Below are 19,889 nucleotides of genomic sequence, written 5' to 3'. Positions count from 1 at the left end.
ATAATCTCTACAGGAAGGGTGGGGCAGCTCAGGCCACCAATCTGGGTGAGGAAGTGTGCCGAATACCTGGAGATCCGTCTGGGTGTGGAGTGGAGAGGGTTCCCCTGCACCAGGATCTCGGCAGAGGAGGGATGGAGAGACTCAGGCTGCTGAACTAGGCAAGCAGGAGCTCTCAGTGCCTGGAGACCTGCCTAAGCGTGAAGCAGAGAGGGTCCCCCTGCTGCAGGATCTCTACATAAAGGGTGAAGCAGCTCAGACTACCAGTCCGGGTGAGCAGGTGCTTTGAATTCCTGGAGATCTGCTTGGGTGCGGAGCGGAAAGGGCCCTGTTGCACCACAATCTATACCCAGGAAGGGTAGCATGGCTCAAGCAGGTCTTCTGAATGCCTGGAGATCTGCCTAGGCATGGAGTGGAGAGGGCCCTACTATACCATGATGTGTGCACAGGAAGGTTGGGGCAGCTCAGGCTGCCAGTCTAGGAAAGGATTTCCACTTACTGCCTGGAGTCCTGCCTGGGATTGGAACAGAGAGGGCCCTGCTGCACCATGATCTCAGGGGAGCAGCCTGGTGCACTCAGCAATGACACATGCAGACTGATTCTGTGTTGCCAAGCTGGCCCTGGCTGCAAGTCTCATTGCCCAGGAGAAACTTTAGCTGTAGCAGCTCTCTCCTCCCACCCCAAGCCTGCAGTTGAGAAGAGCGCAATTCCAGTGCCTCCTGCTGGTGCGCTTTCCACAGTTCTGGCTGTGAAAGTCCCTGCCCCACTCCAGAGCAAGTGCTCCTGTCTCTCAGTCCCGGATCTAGGAAATGCCTGCAGCTTTTTCTGGTGTCTTTTCCTCTCAGCACCGCCAAGTCTCTCCCCAAGATAGCTTTGGGGCTTGGGAGAAACATCATTCTCTGCCTTGGCCTGGGTTGCTTGGATCCCCAGTGGAAGGGAAAATTACAGAGAGAGACTGTTTCTGTCTCGGGTACTGGGGCTTCACTCACTCTTACCAGCTGGATGCCATCACAAGGGCTGTTTGCCTGCATTGTCCTCCCTGAGATCTGGAACATCCTTCACGATTCCAGTGGATTCCCATTTTCCTTCCTGAATTAAAGCTCAGAGAGTTGATCTTTTTGCACTATCTTGCTATTTCCAAGTGGCTGAGGCACACTAAAAGCCTGTAATCTACCATATTGGAACTGCCCCCTGCCCCCCACCCAAAAAAAAGGTGTTGAGTTTTAATCTTCATTCACCACTGACTCTTTATGTTTCTTTACTGCTGTTTACAGAGAAGAAGAGAAGAAGTTTGGAGTTGATCCCTTTGACTGCTCGAATGGTGATGGCCCACCTGGTGAACCACCTGGGGCACTACCCCCTCAGTGGGGGCCCTGCCATACTGCACAGCCTTGTCAGCGAGAACCATGACAATGCCCATGTGGAAGGCTCCGAGCTGTCCTCTGAGGTGTTCAGAAGCCCAAACCTGCAGCTGTTTGTATTTAATGATAGCACCCTCATCTCCTACCTTCAGACACCCACAGAAGGACCGGTAGGGGGATCACCAGTGGGCTGTCTCTCTGATGTGAGAGTAATTGTGAGGGATATCTCAGGGAAGTACTCTTGGGATGGTAAGGTTTTATATGGACCTTTGGAAGGCTGCTTAGCACCCAATGGAAGAAATCCTTCATTTCTGATTTCGAGCTGGCATCGTGACACATTTGGACCTCAGAAAGACTCTTCTCAAGTTGAGGAGGGGGATGATGTTCTTGACAAATTACTTGAAAACATTGGCCATACAAGTCCTGAATGCCTTTTACCATCACAACTAAATCTAAATGAACCTTCCCTACCCCCATGTGGCATGAACTATGACCAAGAGAAGGAAATCATCGAGGTCATTTTGCGCCAAAATGCTCAAGAGGATGAGTATATCCAGAGTCATAACTTCGATTCTGCAATGAAAGTCACCAGCCAAGGGCAGCCCTCCCCAGTGGAGCCCCGAGGACCCTTTTATTTCTGCAGGTTATTGCTTGATGACTTGGGAATGAATTCTTGGGACAGAAGGTAACAATCCAAGCTAGACCTCCAGTTATTTTATCATTATTTTCATGTACTTGTTCTTTTTATCAGTTTGTGGTTGGGGAAGAAGAAAAGATTGGGGAAGAGAGAAGAAGGGAGATTTTTCTTTATTTTAACATTTGCAGCTGATTTTCTGCTACTAAATTAAAGCTAGAAATGAAATTATGCTGTACTGGTGTGCAGATTGAATTCCAAACATGTTGGATATTTTAAAGGATATCAAACATTTGTGTGTGTGTGTGTGTGTGTGTGTGTGTGGAGGGGGGGTTGTTGTTGTTGTTTGTTTTTTGTTTTTTGAGACAGAGTCTTGCTCTGTTGCCCGGGCTGGAGTGCTGTGGCATGGTCTCGGCTCACTGCAACCTCCGCCTCTTGGGTTCAAGCAATTCTCCTGCCTCATCCTCCCGAGTAGCTGGGATTACAGGCACCTGCCACCATGCCCGACTTTTTTGATGTTTTTAGTAGAGACGGGGTTTCACCATGTTCGCCAGGCTGGTCTCAAACTACTGACCTCATGATTTACCCTCCTTGGCCTCCCAAAGTGTTGGGATTACAGGCGTGAGCAACTGCGCCTGGCTGAGTGTGTGTGTTTTAATTACTGCTTTGTCCATTATTGTTTCTGCCCTCATGCAGGAAGCAAATGAACTACAAAGGTGAATAAGCCACAGTCTAACCTTAGGTCTGATGTGGGAGATAGACCTAATACAACTCTGATAAAGGATAGAATGACACAGGAGTTCATGAGTAATGATTAAATCCAATGGGAAGTACAGAGCAATGGAGAAGACTTTGTGGAAAGGGGAGGATTTGAGCTGGACCCTGATAGTGGAGTGGAATTTTTAAGAACAGAGGTAGGGAAAAGGGATTCACAGCAGAGCTGACACTGGAAACAGACACAGTCACACAGGCACATGCATGTAAGTCACATACTCACCAAAGAGCCATCTGTGTCACTGGGTAGTAATGGGATGCTGATGGAATTTTTATACCTTTGCATGTCTTAAGGAGGATGGAGTTCATTCTGTAGGTTTCTATCACAAATCTTTTGTGAGTGAGGTGGTAGAGGATGGATGATAGGTATTTTTATTAAATTACTGATTGAAAAGCGGCAAAATGGTTCTGTAATCACATGGTTTTTCTTCCATCCTTTTTTCTTTATAGGAAGAATTTTCATCTGTTGAAGAAAAATTCAAAATTATTGAGAGAGCTGAAAAATTTGGACTCCCGCCAGTGGTATGTGAAAGTATATCAAACCACTTTTTTCCTGTTTGTCTTTGGGTATTCTTGGATAACAGATACAACAGCAGGAATGAATAGACTTACTGAGACATCCAAGGATAATTCTGTAACCTAGCATCTGGTGACATTTGCGCATGCCATACCTTTGGTGTTTTTTACTATAAGGAATAAACTTTCATGTTTGGTACACTAAAAAGAGGTCACCACTCCCACCTAATCTGTACTTTTGATTATCTTTCTTTGTGGCTGCCAGTAGAAATTTATTCTCATTTGATCTCTGCAACCACCTCCTTATGATGAAGAAAAGGTTTACCTAGGTTTAACAGCCCGTGGTTGCTCATACCATATTATCTAAAGCCAAGTGAGTCTGACTTCAAAATCCATGTTGTGTATCAAGGCGCTAACATTCTGTACTTGTGGCTTCATAGTGTTGGAAAGGTTAAAACCAGTGTGTTGTAATTAATAACTCTCTGTTAATAAGGCTCATTCTCCAAAGCTGGCCAGACTCAGATCCACCCCTGTTCTATACTGTCTCAGAAGCATTTCTAAAGATGAGCTCACAACCATGAAAAGTGTTTGATTTGGGGAATGTGTGTTTCCGAAATCATCTAAGTCAAGAATAAGTATAGGACTTGGTACATAACAGATGTTCCAAAGTTTCGAAGAGAATAAGCTGCCTCCTTAATCTTTAGTTTTTTTAAAAACTCTAAAAAAAAAACAAACCACTTTTATTCCCTGTAGGAATATTCTAATATTCTGTCAGCTCTCAAATTAAAAATTCAGGTTGTTTTCCTCAATTTTATTTTTCAACTCTTCACACTATATTTTTTCACTACATTTTTCTTACTACTCGTTAACTCAAAAATTTTCAAATCTGTTTTGAGCTATATGTTTTTAAAGGGTGGTGCAGTTGCTGGCTGAGAAGTAAGAAGGAAGAAAGGAAATAACAGAGCCCTGCTTTATCTTGACAAAGTCATATCTTAGAATTTCAGAAAATTACTAGAGCTCTTTATTCCATTCATTAAATCCTTCATCCACTGTCACGTTTCTCATCTAAGTCATGAGCTTCTCCTGCTTGCACTTACAGCGATGAGTTAGAGCCTGCTGAATGAACATTTTCACCATTGTGTGTGTTTCAGTGGCTTTGTGATGGTTTTATTGTTTATTTTAGAGTTTTGATCAAAACCCAAAGTGACACATGCTTAAATTTTATTTTCAAGCAAACTCTTGGTTCATGTCACTATTATTTGCATATCACCTTCACAACTGTGATTCTTCTTTGGTGTTTTGAATTCTTGAATTGGATATAAACCCAACTAGCAAAGTCCAGTTGGAATTTTCTTTTAAACACTTGGAAGATTATATTTCAGAAAGGTCCTTTGGTAATGTCACTAAGGACTGAGTAGATAAAATAATATTAAACTTACTCACAGCTATGTATTGTTTCCATCCTTCAGAAGCATATGGTATTAAGATGGATTTGTTTGTATTGACCATTTTGTGGGAATCAGAAGGGCATAAGTTTTCTTTTCTTTTCTTTTTTTCTTTTCTCTTCTTCACCCTTCTACTTTCCTACCTGTCTCCCAGGTCACTGAGCGCCTCTTATTGCATCATATAGCTACATACATGTTGAAGCATGAACTGTTTTGTGTATGTTTCCAAGTCTTGGGAATGTGACGGGATGGCTGTTCCAAACCTGATTCCCTCTGCAGAAGGGGACATGAGGGCCTTTTTTCCTAGGTGGCCTTACTCTTCTCTGGAGAGTGATAAATATTTCAGTATCAAATATGCAGACATTTTTTTAAAAACACAAAATTAAAATATTCATTTGTAGTTTTACCTGGATAAAGGAGCCATTCTCTGTCCAGAAGCCTGCAGCTCCATTGCCATTTTAAATGTCTTTGTTTCCTGACTTATCAGGTGAAACAGTAAAAGATTTGAATTTGAATAATTTTTTAAAGTCATTAGAAATGAAAAACCTGAAGCTGCCATTTCTCACCTTGCCCTTCACTGTATTCCGTTTCCTGATTCTTCTTGTGATTCCTTTTCTCTAGAGGAACATAGATCAACTTCTCTATGGAAATTCTGTAAGGGATTTATTCTGAAGAACTCAGGGGTTCACCACACTCTCCCTCCTTCCTTCAGTATTAAATAAGCAGTCATTTGGGTTCCACACTCAGCTTTTTAAGCGTATGCTGAATTATTCCAGGCTTCTTAGTATTAAGTGAATACTTGGTTTCATGTAATTGCGGTCAATTTGTTGAGCGTTAATGCACTTTAGTTGCATGAGGTACAATTGAATTAGCTCCCTGGGATACTGTTGCAACGAAATATGGCTTTGAATAGCTGAGTGGCAGTCCCCTGCCCCTTGATCAACTTTCACTTAAAACCCCAACTCCTGGATTTAGTGTCTTCTTGACATCAAATGGGTATCAACTTATTTTATGGTGAAGGGTATTTTCAAGATTCTTTTTGAAGAAACTAGAAATAAGTCTGGGACTCTTCAGCTATGAGAAATCTAGACTGCCCTGTATTTTGGTCAGGTAGCAGGTAAGAAAATACCTTGTCTGTCAACTTTCATTTAGAACATTTCTGTTTAATTCTGATATCAATTTATCTCACTGCTCTTGACGTATAGTTCCTTCTTAACATGTTCTTTGGAAAAGTTGAGGCTATCTTGCAGCTATGGTCTAGATTGTCAATGCTATGATGAATGTACATACAAATCACAGTGGGCTTCCCTGTTAGATATAAATGCCTTCTTGCCACTACATGGGGAGGTGGATGTTAAAATCATGCTTTTCTTTGGCTTTTTCATGTGACAGCACAAGGAAACTGAGCTATTCTGGTCTATTCCTAATAAGAAAGAACAGTGCATTCTAATGAGGAAGGGAAGATTGTTAATTTCATGTATGTGTGTTTCTGAATTACCTGCTCCTTCATGCATTGGTGTGCTTCTTATGGATGTGAAGTGCTGTTGATGTTGCTAATTATCATTTCAAAAGCATGGCTTTAATAAGGCCAGACACAGCTTCTGCATCCTAGCAGGCTCTCTGTGGTACTAACATTTTGGAGAACGTGAAATTTGATGAATGTTTACAACTAAAGGTCATCTTTCCTCACACTCACATTGGTCAGCCCATCATTCAGGCTTAGCTCTCTTGTGCTCTCACATTGAGTTAATGAGGGCTCAAGGACTTAGGAACAGCTGCAGTGGAAACAGCTTAGATTTTTAAAGAGAATAAACTGAAACATTGTAGATAAACCTGAGGCTGTTTTTATGTATGTAAAGTCTATAAAACAAAGAAAAATTAAATGCTGAGGAGTTTTTACATATGTAGAGAGACCTTCAGATAAAAACTGAATAACTATACTTCTCCACTTTTGTTGAAAGAGACAGTCTTTTAGGTCATAGGTTATGGTTTCTGTTATTATCCAAGTGCCCAAATTTTTATAGCTCTTGGAATAGGCTAGTTAGATTCTACGCCATTGGTGTCCCCTGCCTGTTGCTCAGGGCAGTGAATGGTGTGGCACTTTCAGGGCTTCCTGCTGCATGAGGACAAGTTTTCTAAATTTATTTTAAGGACATATTAGAGATATTGGGGCTGGGCATGGTGCTCAACCCTATAAAGCCAACACTTTGGGAGGCCAAGGCAGGTGGATCACCTGAGATCAGGAGTTTGAGATCAGCCTGGCCAACATGGCGAAACCCTGTCTCTACTAAAAATAATTAAAAAAAATTAGCCAGGTGTGGTGGTGTGTGGTAGCATGCACCTGTAGTCCCAGCTACTGGGACGGCTGAGGCACGAGAATCACTGGAACACAGGAGGTGGAGGTTGCAGTGATCCGAGATCACGCCATTGCACTCCAGCCTGGGTGACGAAGTGAGACTATCTCAAAAAAAGATATTGTGAAAAGATTAAAAACATTAAAGATTATCTTTAAGGATATATTAAAGATAACATGAAAATGTCTTTTAAAATGAAAGCAACCTAAATGAAGATTTGGGCTATGACATATTAATATAATGGAATGTTGTTACAATCATTAAACCTCTGTTGTAGAAGCACATGATATAAAAGTGTTCACACTAAAAAAATGGTTGAAATGGTGAATTTTATGATATGTATATTTTACCACAATAAAAAAGTGTTCACAGATATTTTAAGTGAAAAAATCTGTTGTAAAACAGAATGTAGTAGCTTCTCATACGTGCATGCAAAAGTGTATCCTAAAATGGTGTAACGGCTGTGTTCTTTGCTTATCTGTTGAAACTGCAAGTGATTTTTATTCTTCTCTTTTCTTTCTGTATTTTCTAATTCTTCTTCCAAGTATGTTTATTGCATATAAACCATAGGGGAAGTGAATAAGCTGAGTAAAAGGAGAGAACTCTCTTCCTCCAGTTATTTGTATGACTTTTTAATTGAGAATCAGTTAGTTCTGATTATTAAGTAGAGAAATAACTCACACAGAAGGAAATCTTAGATAATTTGTTAAAATATGGAACTCAGTTCTACCAATATGATATCTAATCAAATTACAATGTTGAAATACTAAACAAATATTAAAAAATTAAATATTAAATTTGACAGAAAAAATATTTCTGTATTTAAGAACTTGACAGTTATTCCTATGAGATTTATCAGAATGTAGTGCAAAAAAAGGAGAAAGTTGGAACCGCTCTGGAAGTGGACATCGAAACTTTAAAAAAACCAAAACTCTTGGATGATTGGGCTAGGGAATGAATGATTCGTAATCAAAGCTCCGTTTGAATAAGAACAGTGTTTCATCTCTAAACTATCACCAAATGCTTGGTATAGGCCCAGGTATTTTGTCGCTTTACTCCAGGGTATAATTTGTAGAAATTTATTATTAATGTATCACCATATATCTGCTCAGTGTAACAGAGACTTAACTGAACACCTACTATATGCAAAGCAGTATGCTAGATGTGCAAAAGAGAAAATGGCAGGGCTTCTTTTTTCAAAGTACACATCACTTTTGCTTGATTTGATTCCAGAGTATCCAAGATCTATGTTGGAACAAGCAGATGAAGGGTTTATATGGCTAAAAGGGGTTCCTCTAAATAGCTATCCACCCTGTCAGGCACCCTCAGAATAGTCAGAGTACAGGAGTTGGTAAACCCCTTCATGAAGAAAATACCTAAGTGTGTTGGCTTGGAAGGATCTTCTTTTTCTCATAAAATCGTGGCATATTTTATAGTTCCAATCACAGAGCCACCCAGTAGCCTTAAAGTGTAGTTAAATATGGACAGTCACATAGATCTATTCACAATTTCTATGTATTTGAAATACTTTAAAAGATTTTTTTTTACCAAAAACAGAGAACTTACCAAATGGTGTGCCCCAGCCTTCTGGTCGGTGTATCTTATGTCTGAGGGTATGGTCTCAGGAAGCAGATGGCCTTGCGACAGTTCCCATCCCCTGCTTGCTGGATGTGCTTTTTGTTTCACTTTCTGTGCCTCCTTTCAACCACCTCTACTAGGGAGGTGATAATAATACTCATCTCTTTAGCATGGTTTTGAAGAATAAATGAGACCATGTGTCAGACCATCTCAGAACACTGACTGACCCCTAGCAGGTTCTCAGTAAATGTAAGCTCAGTGGTAGAAGTCATGCTGGTGGTATTAATAGTAGTGAAGTAAAATTTTACATATAAGAATTCTAACTCCTTTAAATTTAAAAATTTATAGCCGTGAGACACACAAAATCGCAGTGTTTTACATTGCTGAAGGTCAAGAAGACAAGTGTTCAATCCTCTCTAATGAAAGAGGAAGCCAAGCATATGAAGACTTTGTTGCTGGACTTGGATGGGAGGTAATGCATTTCATTCAGTAGGTGTTTATTGACCAGCACTGTTTAAAGATGTGTCCAAACTAGACATTGTGTAAGTTTTTACGTGTGCTTTTGCATTCAAATATAGCATAGATAGAGTTCTGGAATTGAAGAATTTATTGGATTTGACATCTGTTAGTTGCCTGTCAGTATTTAATACGTGAACTTTTGTTTTCCTTTAACTTTCCTCTTAATATTTTTTCATTTGCTTTTTATCAGAACTGAATAGTCAGATGGGCTCTCCCAGCCATAGACAGTTTGTAGTAAGAGAAGACAAATGTGGGCAGAGAAGCAATGGCTTTGGCCACAGTATGGAAATTGAAGAAGAAGTCAATGACTTGATGGGTGAAAAGATGAAGAAAGAGTTGGATGAAGTCAAAAGTTGCAATGAAAATATAATATAATAGCCATGATGGTTTAGCTATCAACCTATTTCCCTAAGGTAGATCTCAGGATGATTGATGTTGAAAAAGTTTATTTTTTCTTTATTAAATGGTACTCTGACATACAGACATATATACATTTATACACACATACACACCTTTCCCCAAAAAACATAAACCTAAAAAAAAAATTCCTAGAATCTGAAAGAATTAGGAGTAGTTAAAATGGAAATCAACATATCTAAAATAATTTACTTCTTTTTTTCTTTTTTTTTTTTGTCTTTTCTTAGACAGAGTCTTGCTCTTTCACCAGGCTGGAGTGCAGTCGCACGATCTCGGCTCACTGCAACCTCCACCTCCCGGGTTCCAGCAATTCTCCTGCCTCAGCCTCCCAAGTAGCTGGGACTACAGGCACGCGCCGCCACACCCAGCTGATTCTTTTTGTATTTTTAGTAGAGATGGTGTTTCACCATGTTGGCCACGATGGTCTTGATCTCTTAACCTCGTGATTCACCTGCCTCGGCCTCCCAAAGTGCTGGGATTGCCTGGCCAATTTCCTTATTTTTTATTAGTTTCTTGAGTACCTGTGCTCTGAAAAACTCTCTGGGTGCCTTTGAGAGCTCAGTGCTAGCAAGGGGACTAAGGCAGGGATGGGGACAGGGTAAGAGTACATCAGAGTCAAAACGACATCCTTACTAAGAAGGCAAGTAGGTTTGAGTCTAACAGTTACTGTACTTCCAGTAAATCATTGTTCTCACTAGTAAGGCTACTTCTAATTTGTCATAGAATATAGTTGTTATTTAATATATTTTTAAGCCATACATTATCAATTAGAGTTTTGAGAGTATATGTTTACTGTATTTGGCACAGAAGAGATTCTTCTATTTCTTTTTTCATATATGTTAGAATAGGTATTTTACTGAAAGAATACTAGTTTATGACAAGTTAAAAATTTTGGATAAAGGCACTAAGAAGTGAACACTCATGCCGTAACTTTGAATTATGACTCATAAACTTTCGGCAGTGGTGTAAAGTGGTTGTTCAACCCTTTTGAAAGGCAGTTTAGCAAGGATTGCTAAATATTTTTAATATTGGTACCTTTTGACCCAACATCTTAGAAAAACACTCCTTTGAGTGTGCTTTCTGTTTTGAAAAAGCAGAAACCCCCAAAATCCATCAATAGGGAACCTATGTATACACACACATATATGCATATATACACATACGTTTATACATACAGGTGGGAAAAAAGTTAGAGATTATATACCAAAAGTTTGGTAGTGGTTTTATTCAGTTGATATGATTGTAGAGCACTTTCATTTTTAATGTTTTTTATTTCTTTAACATTTTAATCTGGTCTAACTTTGTATTACATTTGTTTGTAATCAGAAAGAAAGATATAAAAACGAAAACAATTTATTTTTTTTTCTGAATTCACAGTCCTGCTTAGTGAAAGAGCAGCTCATTTTTGATCCTCACTCTTTCTTCTTTGTGACCTTTGTCAGGTGGATCTCTCCACCCACTGTGGGTTCATGGGTGGCCTTCAGCGCAATGGCAGCACCGGGCAGACGGCTCCTTACTATGCTACCTCAACTGTGGAAGTGATTTTCCACGTTTCCACTCGAATGCCGTCAGACTCAGATGATTCCCTCACCAAAAAGGTAAGGGGTCTCCTCAGGCACCATTCTTAGCTGCCCTGGTTTGTAGGTGAGGCTCTCCTAGGACAGACAAATACAAGGGTAGAACGCACACTGAGATGGTTTCTCTGAACTCTACGACCCTGAGATTAAGGTTTGGGGAAAGAAGGCGTCTTAAATGTTATTGCTTTTGGATCTTCCCTCCCGTGAATATTACCTGATGGAAAATGACATTTTTGATCTCACAGATTGTCAAAGGTTACAAAATATGATGACCCTGTACTGGTGGGGCTCTGGGAAAGCAGGCCCCTCTGAGGCTTGCTGCGGGGCGATTTGGCAGCATCTGTCAACATAAGTGCAGGTGTGCAGCTGCTCAGCCGCCCCACTGTTGCCCCTTACCTTTTATTCTTCAACTTGCCTTGTGGCCAGTTTTCCTTAGAATTCAAAGGAAACCTTATCCACCCCTGAGGAACCTCCCCCAGGGAACTTGGCCTTTACTTTCCAACCTGCAGGATGTTTGCCTCAGGCAACCCTGTGTTAAAAGTGAGGAGCACCTTAAAAGAAGAGGCATTTAACTCTGGGAAGGAAGACTAATCAGATCCGCTTCCAGATGAGGAGAACGTCTCAGAGCAACTGTGATATGCACTCACCTGGCCTGCTAGCAGTTGGGGAACCTAGAATCCCCACCTTACTCTCTCCCTACCACATAAATGCAAGGGACTGAGGGCAGCACCTCACGTGCTGACCAAAGCTGGCCACTGGGGAGTCTACTGTGGTGGTTATAGCCAGGCCCCGGTGACAGGCAGACCAGGGATCAGAGGTATATTCAGTTATTTCATCAACCTGTGCCTCAGTTTTTCATCTATTAAGTGAGATTAAAAACACAGCCTATGTTACAGGGTTGTTGAGTGAAGTAAATGAGATAATTCCTATAAAATTGCTTAGCACGGTGCCTGGGAAGATGTCTCTGACCATCATCCCTCATTATTGCCCATTGGTCTAATTGATTCTTTTTTTCCCCCTGCCCTGTTAGCCAGATGCTTTATATTGGCCGATTGGCCTCACTGTACCTGCTTTATTTCTTTATTGTACGGTTTTGCTTTTTCACCACTGCAGCCACAGATGTCTGGACTATGTACAGGCATACCTTGTTTCATTGTGCAGCACTTTATTACACTTCACAGGTATTACATTTTTTACAAATTGGATATTTGTGGCAACCCTTAATCAAACAAGTCTATTGGCACCATTTTTCTAACAGCAGATGCTCATTTGTGTCTCTGTCTCATTTTGTAATTTTCACAATATTTCTAACTATTATTATTATTGTTATCTCATATGGTGATCTGTAATCAGTGATCTTTGATGTTGCTATCGTAATTGTTTTGGGGCACCACAAACTGCCCTTGTAAGATGGCAAACTTAATTCATACATGTTGGGTGTGTTCTGACTGCTCCACCCACCGGCCGTTCCCCTATGTATCTTCCGCTCCTTGGGCCTTCCTATTTCCTAAGCACAATAGTAGTGAAATTAGGCCAATTAATAACCCCTTGATGGCCTCAAAGTATTCAAGTGAAAGGAAAAGTTGGATGTCTCTCACTTGAAATCAAAAGCTAGGAATGATTAGAAGGCATGTTGAAAGCTGAGATAGGCCAAAAGCTAGACCTCTTTAACCAAATATTTACCCAAGTTTTGAACATAAAGGAAAAGTTTTTGAAGGAAATTAAAAGTGCTACTCCAGTGAACACATGAATGATAAAGAAAACGAAATAGCCTTATTGCTGATACGGAGAAAGTTTTGGTGGTCTGAACAGATCAAACCAGCCACAACATTCCCTTAAGCCAGAGCCTAATCCAGAGCAAGGCCCTACACTGTTAAATTTTATGAAGGCTGAGAGAGGTGAGGAAGCTGCAGAAGAAAAGTTTGAAGCTTGCCGAGGTTGGTTCATGAAGTTTGAGGAAAGAAGCTGTCTTCATAAAATGAAAGCACAAGGCGAAGCATTAAGTGCTTATGCAGAAGCTGCAGCTTATCCGGAAGATCTAACTAAGATCACTGATGGAGGTGGCTACACTAAACAACAGATTTTCAGTGTAGTAAAAACAGCCTTCTATTGGAAGAAGTTTCTATCTACCACTTTCATAACTAGAGAGGAAAAGTTAATGCTTGGTTTCAAAGCTTCAAAGGAACAGTCTGACTCTCTTGTTAGGGCTAATGCAGCTGGCGACTTTAAGTTGAAGCCAGTGCTCATTTACCATTCCCCAAATTCTAGGGCCCTTAAACATTATGCTAAATCTACTCTACCTGTGCTCAACAAATGGAACAACAAAACCAGGATGACAGCACGTCTGTTTAGAGCATGGCTTACTGAAGATTTAAAGCCAACTGTTGAGACCTACTACTCAGAATAAAAGATTTATTTCAGAGTATTACTGCTCATTGACAATGTACCTCATCACTCAAGAGCTCTGAAGGAGATGTAGTGTTGTTTTTCATTCCTGCTAACACAATATCCATATTCTGCAACCCACAGATCAAGGAGTAATTTCAACTTTCAAGTCTTACTATTTAAGAACTTTCATAAGGCTATGGCTGTCATAGGGAGTGAGTTCTCTGATGGATCTGGCAAAGACCATTGAAAACCTTCTGGAATGGATTCACCATTCTAGAGGCCATTAGGAACATTCGTGATTCATGGGAACAGATCAAGATACCAAGATTCACAGGAGTTTGGATAGAGTCCCACCCTCATGGATGACTTTAAAAGATTCAAGACTTCAGTGAAGGAAGTCACTGCACATTTAGCAGAAATAGCAAGAGAACTAGAATTAGAAATGGAGACTGAAGATGTAGCTGAATTACTGCAATGTCATGATAAAATTTGACTGGATGAAAAGTTGCTTCTTATGGATAAGCAAAGAAAGTGGGTTTCTTGAGAAGGAATCTGTTCTCAGTGATGATGCTATGAACATTGTTGAAATTACAACAAAGGATTTAGAATATTCCATAAATTTAATTGGTAAAGCAGTGACAGGGTTTGAAAATATTTCTCCAATTTCAAAAGAAGTTCTACTGTGGGCAAAATGCTGTCAGACACCATCACATGCTACAGAGAAATCTTTCATGAAAGGAAGAGTCAATCAATGTGGCAATTTCATTATCTTACCTTAAGAAATTGCCACAGCCACCCCAGCCTTCAGCAACTGCCACCCTGATCAATCAGCAACCAACAACATCAAGGCAAAACCCTGCACCAGCAAAAAAAGACTACAACTCACAGAAGGCTCAGATAATCATTAGCATTTTTTAGCAATAATTTTTTTTATTAATATACATATGGTAAGAAATAATGCTATTGCACATTTAATAGACTATAGTAAACATAAGTTTTATGCACACTGCTTTCCCAGTGCACACAAAAGTTTATATGATTTGCTTTATTGCAATATCTATATTTGCAATATCTAAAAAACCTATTGCGGATATGTCTGAAACCAAGCCTATAATATCTCTGAGGTGTGCCTGTATATGATGGGCAACAGTGCATGTGAAACATCAGAACTCAAGTCATGGCCCAATTACAGACAACTTCCGTAGTGATCAAGTGTCTCAGATGTAGAAAGTACAATTTGCGTTCAAAAACTCAGCAGCCTTTCCCTCTCCTGCCCCAGCATGCTATAATGACCTCCTGGGGGTGGCAGTACTACAGCCAGAAGCGCTGACCACGTGCTGGTTCCCACAGGTCTTGGAGGAGCTGCCTCAGTGTTGGGTTTTGATGGCTGCCCCTGGCTGTAGAGCTCTCAGCAAAGGGAACTCTGCCCTCCAAGAATTCACCAGGATCTCAGACTCTAGTGTAGCTTACCAGGATCCTAAGCTGGGCTCACACATCTTTTTTATTTGCAGTACATTGTAAATTGTTTCTGCTTTGCAAATGTGTCACCATATTCTATAATTTTCTTATGACTGAGAATTATTTCGTTAAAAGATAAAATTTATATATAAAATATTTTTAAAATTATTTCTTAAGTAAAGTAGGACTGTTTTTTCTTTTTTGAGAAAAGACATGTTTTCTTGATAAAATGCCAGGCTGTAAATAATGTTCTAAGACTTGGCCTGGTTGAATGATTCCCTACTGTAATAATCAAAATTCAGCTGATACCTTTTGCAGCTGTAAGGTTTAGCATCATTAGTGATAAACTCTCTTTATCAGATGTCTCACAGCTAGACTAAAAATCAGTCACAGTAACAGCAGCCCACAGTTCCTTGTCTTATTCTAACTAAATTGTCCCTAACAGCTTAAAAATGAGCTGCAAAATTCTAAAGTGATTCATGCTCTCTTCTGCCCCCATCATGGGGGGACTTTTTCAATTCTGCAATCCAGTTGCAACCCCATACTGAACTCTTGATCCTTCACTGCAGAAATTTGTTAGCTCTAGCTAGATTAGATTTTTCACAGCTAATCTAACTGCTGTAGGGGTTTGCAGAGTGGGGACAGAGCTGTGCTATTGGATTTGTCCAATTCATTTGACTCCAGGACTATAATTGCACTTATGTCTTACAAGGCTTTTATAGCCTCAGGCTGGCCAGCCACATAAAAAACAAATTGGCAGTGATACAGTACGAGTGAAAAGGGATGAAAGGCCCACATTATCAGTCTCCAGGCAGCGCTGTTCTGGCAGGAAGTTTCTTGGTTAATTTACAAATAAAACTTAGATTTTAGGATGGGCACACTGTCAGCTGAACAATGGGGATGTCAGGCCTGACTGTTACTTAGTAAAAGTAGCAGCCGGGCCCACTGAGGAGCAGGAATTCTTCAATCAAACAGACGACTCCTTCTGGAGCCAGCTGGCGATGTAATGCAATTAGTCGAGAAAGGAGGTCAGCCTATTAGGTGTGTACCATGACCGGTGTCACCAGTGGCGTGCAGCCTGGCAGCAGCAACAGACAGAATGGCTTAGGCAAAGGGACTTTAAAACTCTGTTAGGATGAAAAGTTGTGGGGCCGGGATTGATTTCTTAAGACTTAAAATCTGAGCATTTGTTCTGAGCCTGATAAGTATCCAGCCATTGTGGAGCCTGTTGTGCAGTTGAAGGAGTAGCTAACATAAACACCGGCTCCATTCCAGAAGGAGACTCATCATTCTTCCCCAGTTACACAGGAACCAGATCAACTTGACTTGTGTGCACTCACCAGACTCACTGGTGGGTTTCTAATTTGAGGGCCTCTAATCCCAGTTCTTCAATACTCACAAAATGATGTGTCAATGATGGACTCTTCTTTAAATTGGGCAACACTTTGAGCCATCCAGAGTATTCCGTATGTTCTGACATGGTTGACAGTTTGCCCAGATGAATTTTATTTATTTTACCTACCTGTTTTCTTATAGGCAAAAGAAGGCTTATTTTGCCCTTTGCTCCAGATGTATCAGCCGATTGCTCCCATGGCCTTAGCTTTTAGTTTTGTGATTTAGCTAATTAAACTGTGACATATCCAGAAGTCTGAGTCACGTGCCACTGAAAGCAGCTATGAGAAGATGAATATCATGTCATTACCACACAAAAATAGCTCTTCCTTAATTACAGAATTGCCACACTGGGAGGATGGGTCTGTTAGTGTGAAACTAACCTCCCTCGCTGTAGTTCTGAGTATACAGATGCAAGTAAAATTAAGAGATACTTACTTAGGTTATGTAATTGAGTAACCCAATTTGAAATGGGAAAGTAACTACAAAACTTCAATAATCACGGTATTACCTCACAGTCAATGTTTTGCAACTAATACTTGTGGATTAAAAGGAGCTATCACAGATACTAGAGCACCAACATCGGGTGGCGGCAGCACGTTTGAGGGGTGTTTAGTAGGTGAGTGTTTCCATTCAGACGTTTGTGCAAGCATTATACCAAGGGACCCAGAGCCACCCTGAAGCTGGCTGTCTTTGCAGGGTGAGGGCTGTAAGTGTGAACTCTAGGACAGCCCCAGTTCTCACAATTACTTTCTGCAGGTCTCAATTCCTCCTACAGTTCCAGTTAGATACTATTCATATTTCCCCAAAAACATACCTATATTAGGTTCTTGGTGATGCTGGCTACCGTGTTTTCACTTCAAAAGGACTGAATTTTAGGAGTGTATTGTAATGTCTTTGCATGTTTTATTAAAAAGGAAAAAGAAAAAGAAAAGCTGTAGCAAATATAGGAATGGAGAAATATAAAGAGATGTTCAGCACTACTAGGAGGCCCAGGGTTGTATTTTGTTTAAAACTATGTAAGGGGTTGGCTATACATTTTGCCTGCTATTCTTTTACTTTTATGTGGGAAGGAGGAAGGAAAAAAATGATGTACTGGGTAATTTTGCCTTTAGAAAGTCGGAGATGCCATTAAATTGTTCTGGATCATCGTGACTTGTGCTCAGCACCCGCAGTTGCATTTGTCCCAGAGCCCACATTCAAACACAGTTGAATCGTGCACCCTTCAGTATAGGTACAATGGTATAGGCACAGGTCACTTTTTAAGTAATTGGCCTGTACAGTCATTCCCAGAAGTATGAGAGAGTGAAGAATAAACAGGCATTGCAACAGATGAGCTTCCTTTTGTAACCTTATAAACAGAAAAGAGGCTATGTTGGGGTCACCTCAGATTTTCTTTTTGTGGTCAAATAGTCTAAAGAAAACTGTATTTATGCTAACACGTTTTAAATACACAGTATTCCAGAACACCTTTTTAAAAAATACTTTAAGACAAAACTAAAAATGTTAAATTTGACACATCTCTATTTTATTAAACTGCTTCTGAATTTAGTCATTTTTAATGTTCATCTGTTAGATAAGGAAGCAAGAAATAATTGTTCATGGTGCCAGAGAGCATCCTTCTGCAGTTCCATGTGAGAGAACGAGAATCTCAAATTCCCAGAAGATGTCAGAGGGCCTTACCAGCTTTTGTGGTTTCAGAACTTCAATTTTGGCCAACATTTTAATCTTCATAATCTAGTTTCTTTTAGTCACACTTTGATTCTTTGTCACTTAAATGATTTCGTGAGCAGCTTTCTCCAGCTTAAGATGGTACAGTCATCGTGCAGGAGATTGATCCAGGGTGTTCTTACACCTGACAGAGCCTGGGCCTGAAAGAACTCTCAAGGGGTCTTGTTTTGGAGATCTTTCTAGTAAGGCCTCCTCAAAGACGCCAGGAGTCTGTGATTTGTTTTTGTTCTTTACAGCCTCTTTGTGTATAAGATGATAAAACAAGTGGGCTACACTACTAAGCAATGACAGTAAAGTAACTTTGGGTGCAGGCTTAGGTAGCTTTGAAACAGTGGAAATGGCCCTGAATTGGAAGCCCCAGTGCATGTCCCGGGCCCACTCTGCCACTGCTACTCATGCATCCTCGGGTAGGTGGTGCCTTCACCTTCCTGAGCGCCCGTTTCTTTTTTGTACAATAAGATGAAGATGATGTCATCTACCTCAGAGAGTTAGTGGGAAGATTAAATGAGATAGTATGTGTGAACATGTCTTCTATACAGTAAGCACTCCTTAAATGCTAGATAGGAGTGTTCTTATCAGACTTAAGCAGTAGTTATTCATTTCCTAAGCAAAGGTAATTTTATACATCCTTTTCTTAAAGGTTTGTCACAAATCTAGTTTCTTATACATTTGGTAACAATTGTGTTGTAATGGCTTATGTTCTCTTATGTTCATATTCTTATTTTCATAATAACCATTGAATTGAGAGTCTTATAAAGCACAACTGCAATGTGGAATAAAAGACACATGTTGTTAATTGTTTAGAAACATATTCAGCAATATAAAGCACAGGACTCTGACGCAGGAGTAAAATTCCATTAGAAAATAAATTCTTACAAAGGCCTCAGCCCCATCCAGCTGTAATGTGCCTGCGAAGCTCGCATGCCTTATCTTGGTACCAACACATTAAGAAGACAGGCTGTGTTTTTATGCACTTGTGCTTTTTAAAATCCTCACAGAAGAACATCAATGTTGTAGCCTTTTTTGGTAGTGAAATTTTTTTGGCCTTTGAGTTTTATAATTCAATTTGTAAGCCATGACCCCTCATAAACTGCTGTTATCACCCTGATTAATAAAGAGCCAATTTGCTGTTGCAGCTTCGTCACTTGGGGAATGACGAGGTCCATATCGTCTGGTCTGAACACTCCAGAGACTACCGCAGGGGTATTATCCCAACTGCCTTTGGAGATGTTTCAATCATTATTTACCCAATGAAGAATCACATGTTCTTCATCGCGATAACGAAGAAACCTGAGGTACGTTTTCATTGCATTGTTGTACTGACTCATAAAGCATTTGCCATGTGATTCACTGTCATTGAAAATCAGTGATACAAATATGTTAAAGGGGACTCTCATCCAGTTGTTGAATGTCTTACATATATCTGAATTATGCATGCTTTATAGGAATTAAATATGAATTGGGATTTTCAAAGAATTTTTCATCATGAGCACAAAATTGTATTATTGTATTACTAGGCCTCTTTGGAAATTATAATGTCAAATTTATTATTTTGTAAATGTTTTAAGTTTTCTAAATTTTGTACTTTTGAAAAATTGTATCTTGAAATTTTGGGTATGTTGATTAATAATAAGAGTTGAAGGAACCCCATATCACATCTAGCATTTTGTGGAGAACCGTGGGTATGGAATCCAGCCTTGCCTGGTGTACGGGCACTTGCCAAGCCTCTGACTGTGCTAATGGGGTCA

The 19,889-nt window shown here is 40.1% G+C and overlaps 1 protein-coding gene across 20 annotated transcripts in view; it reads left to right on the top strand.

Annotated features, from left to right (window-relative positions):
• Positions 1-19,889, top strand: part of RALGAPA2 (Ral GTPase activating protein catalytic subunit alpha 2) — a 326,217-nt gene that overhangs the window by 198,523 nt on the left and 107,805 nt on the right. For 18 of the 20 annotated variants that reach the window (XR_001712145.4, XM_063803184.1, XM_024352228.3 and 15 more), the window contains 5 exons: positions 1,272-2,043; positions 3,217-3,288; positions 9,008-9,131; positions 11,038-11,193; positions 19,278-19,436. Coding sequence is in view for 18 of the 20 variants with exons in the window: in XM_063803184.1 (XP_063659254.1) it covers positions 1,272-2,043; positions 3,217-3,288; positions 9,008-9,131; positions 11,038-11,193; positions 19,278-19,436 (1,283 nt within the window). In the remaining 2 variants the exon portion in view is untranslated. Of the gene's footprint in view, positions 1-1,271; positions 2,044-2,688; positions 2,817-3,216; positions 3,289-9,007; positions 9,132-9,368; positions 9,592-11,037; positions 11,194-19,277; positions 19,437-19,889 lie in introns of those variants that run through there. The other 2 variants (XR_010154291.1, XM_016937543.4) reach the window with 2 other exon arrangements.

Source organism: Pan troglodytes, chromosome 21, assembly GCF_028858775.2.
Source record: "Pan troglodytes isolate AG18354 chromosome 21, NHGRI_mPanTro3-v2.0_pri, whole genome shotgun sequence".
Lineage (NCBI taxonomy): Eukaryota > Metazoa > Chordata > Mammalia > Primates > Hominidae > Pan > Pan troglodytes.
The sequence above is the reverse complement of the archived record's forward strand: the minus strand, read 5'-3'. Positions and strand labels throughout refer to the sequence as shown.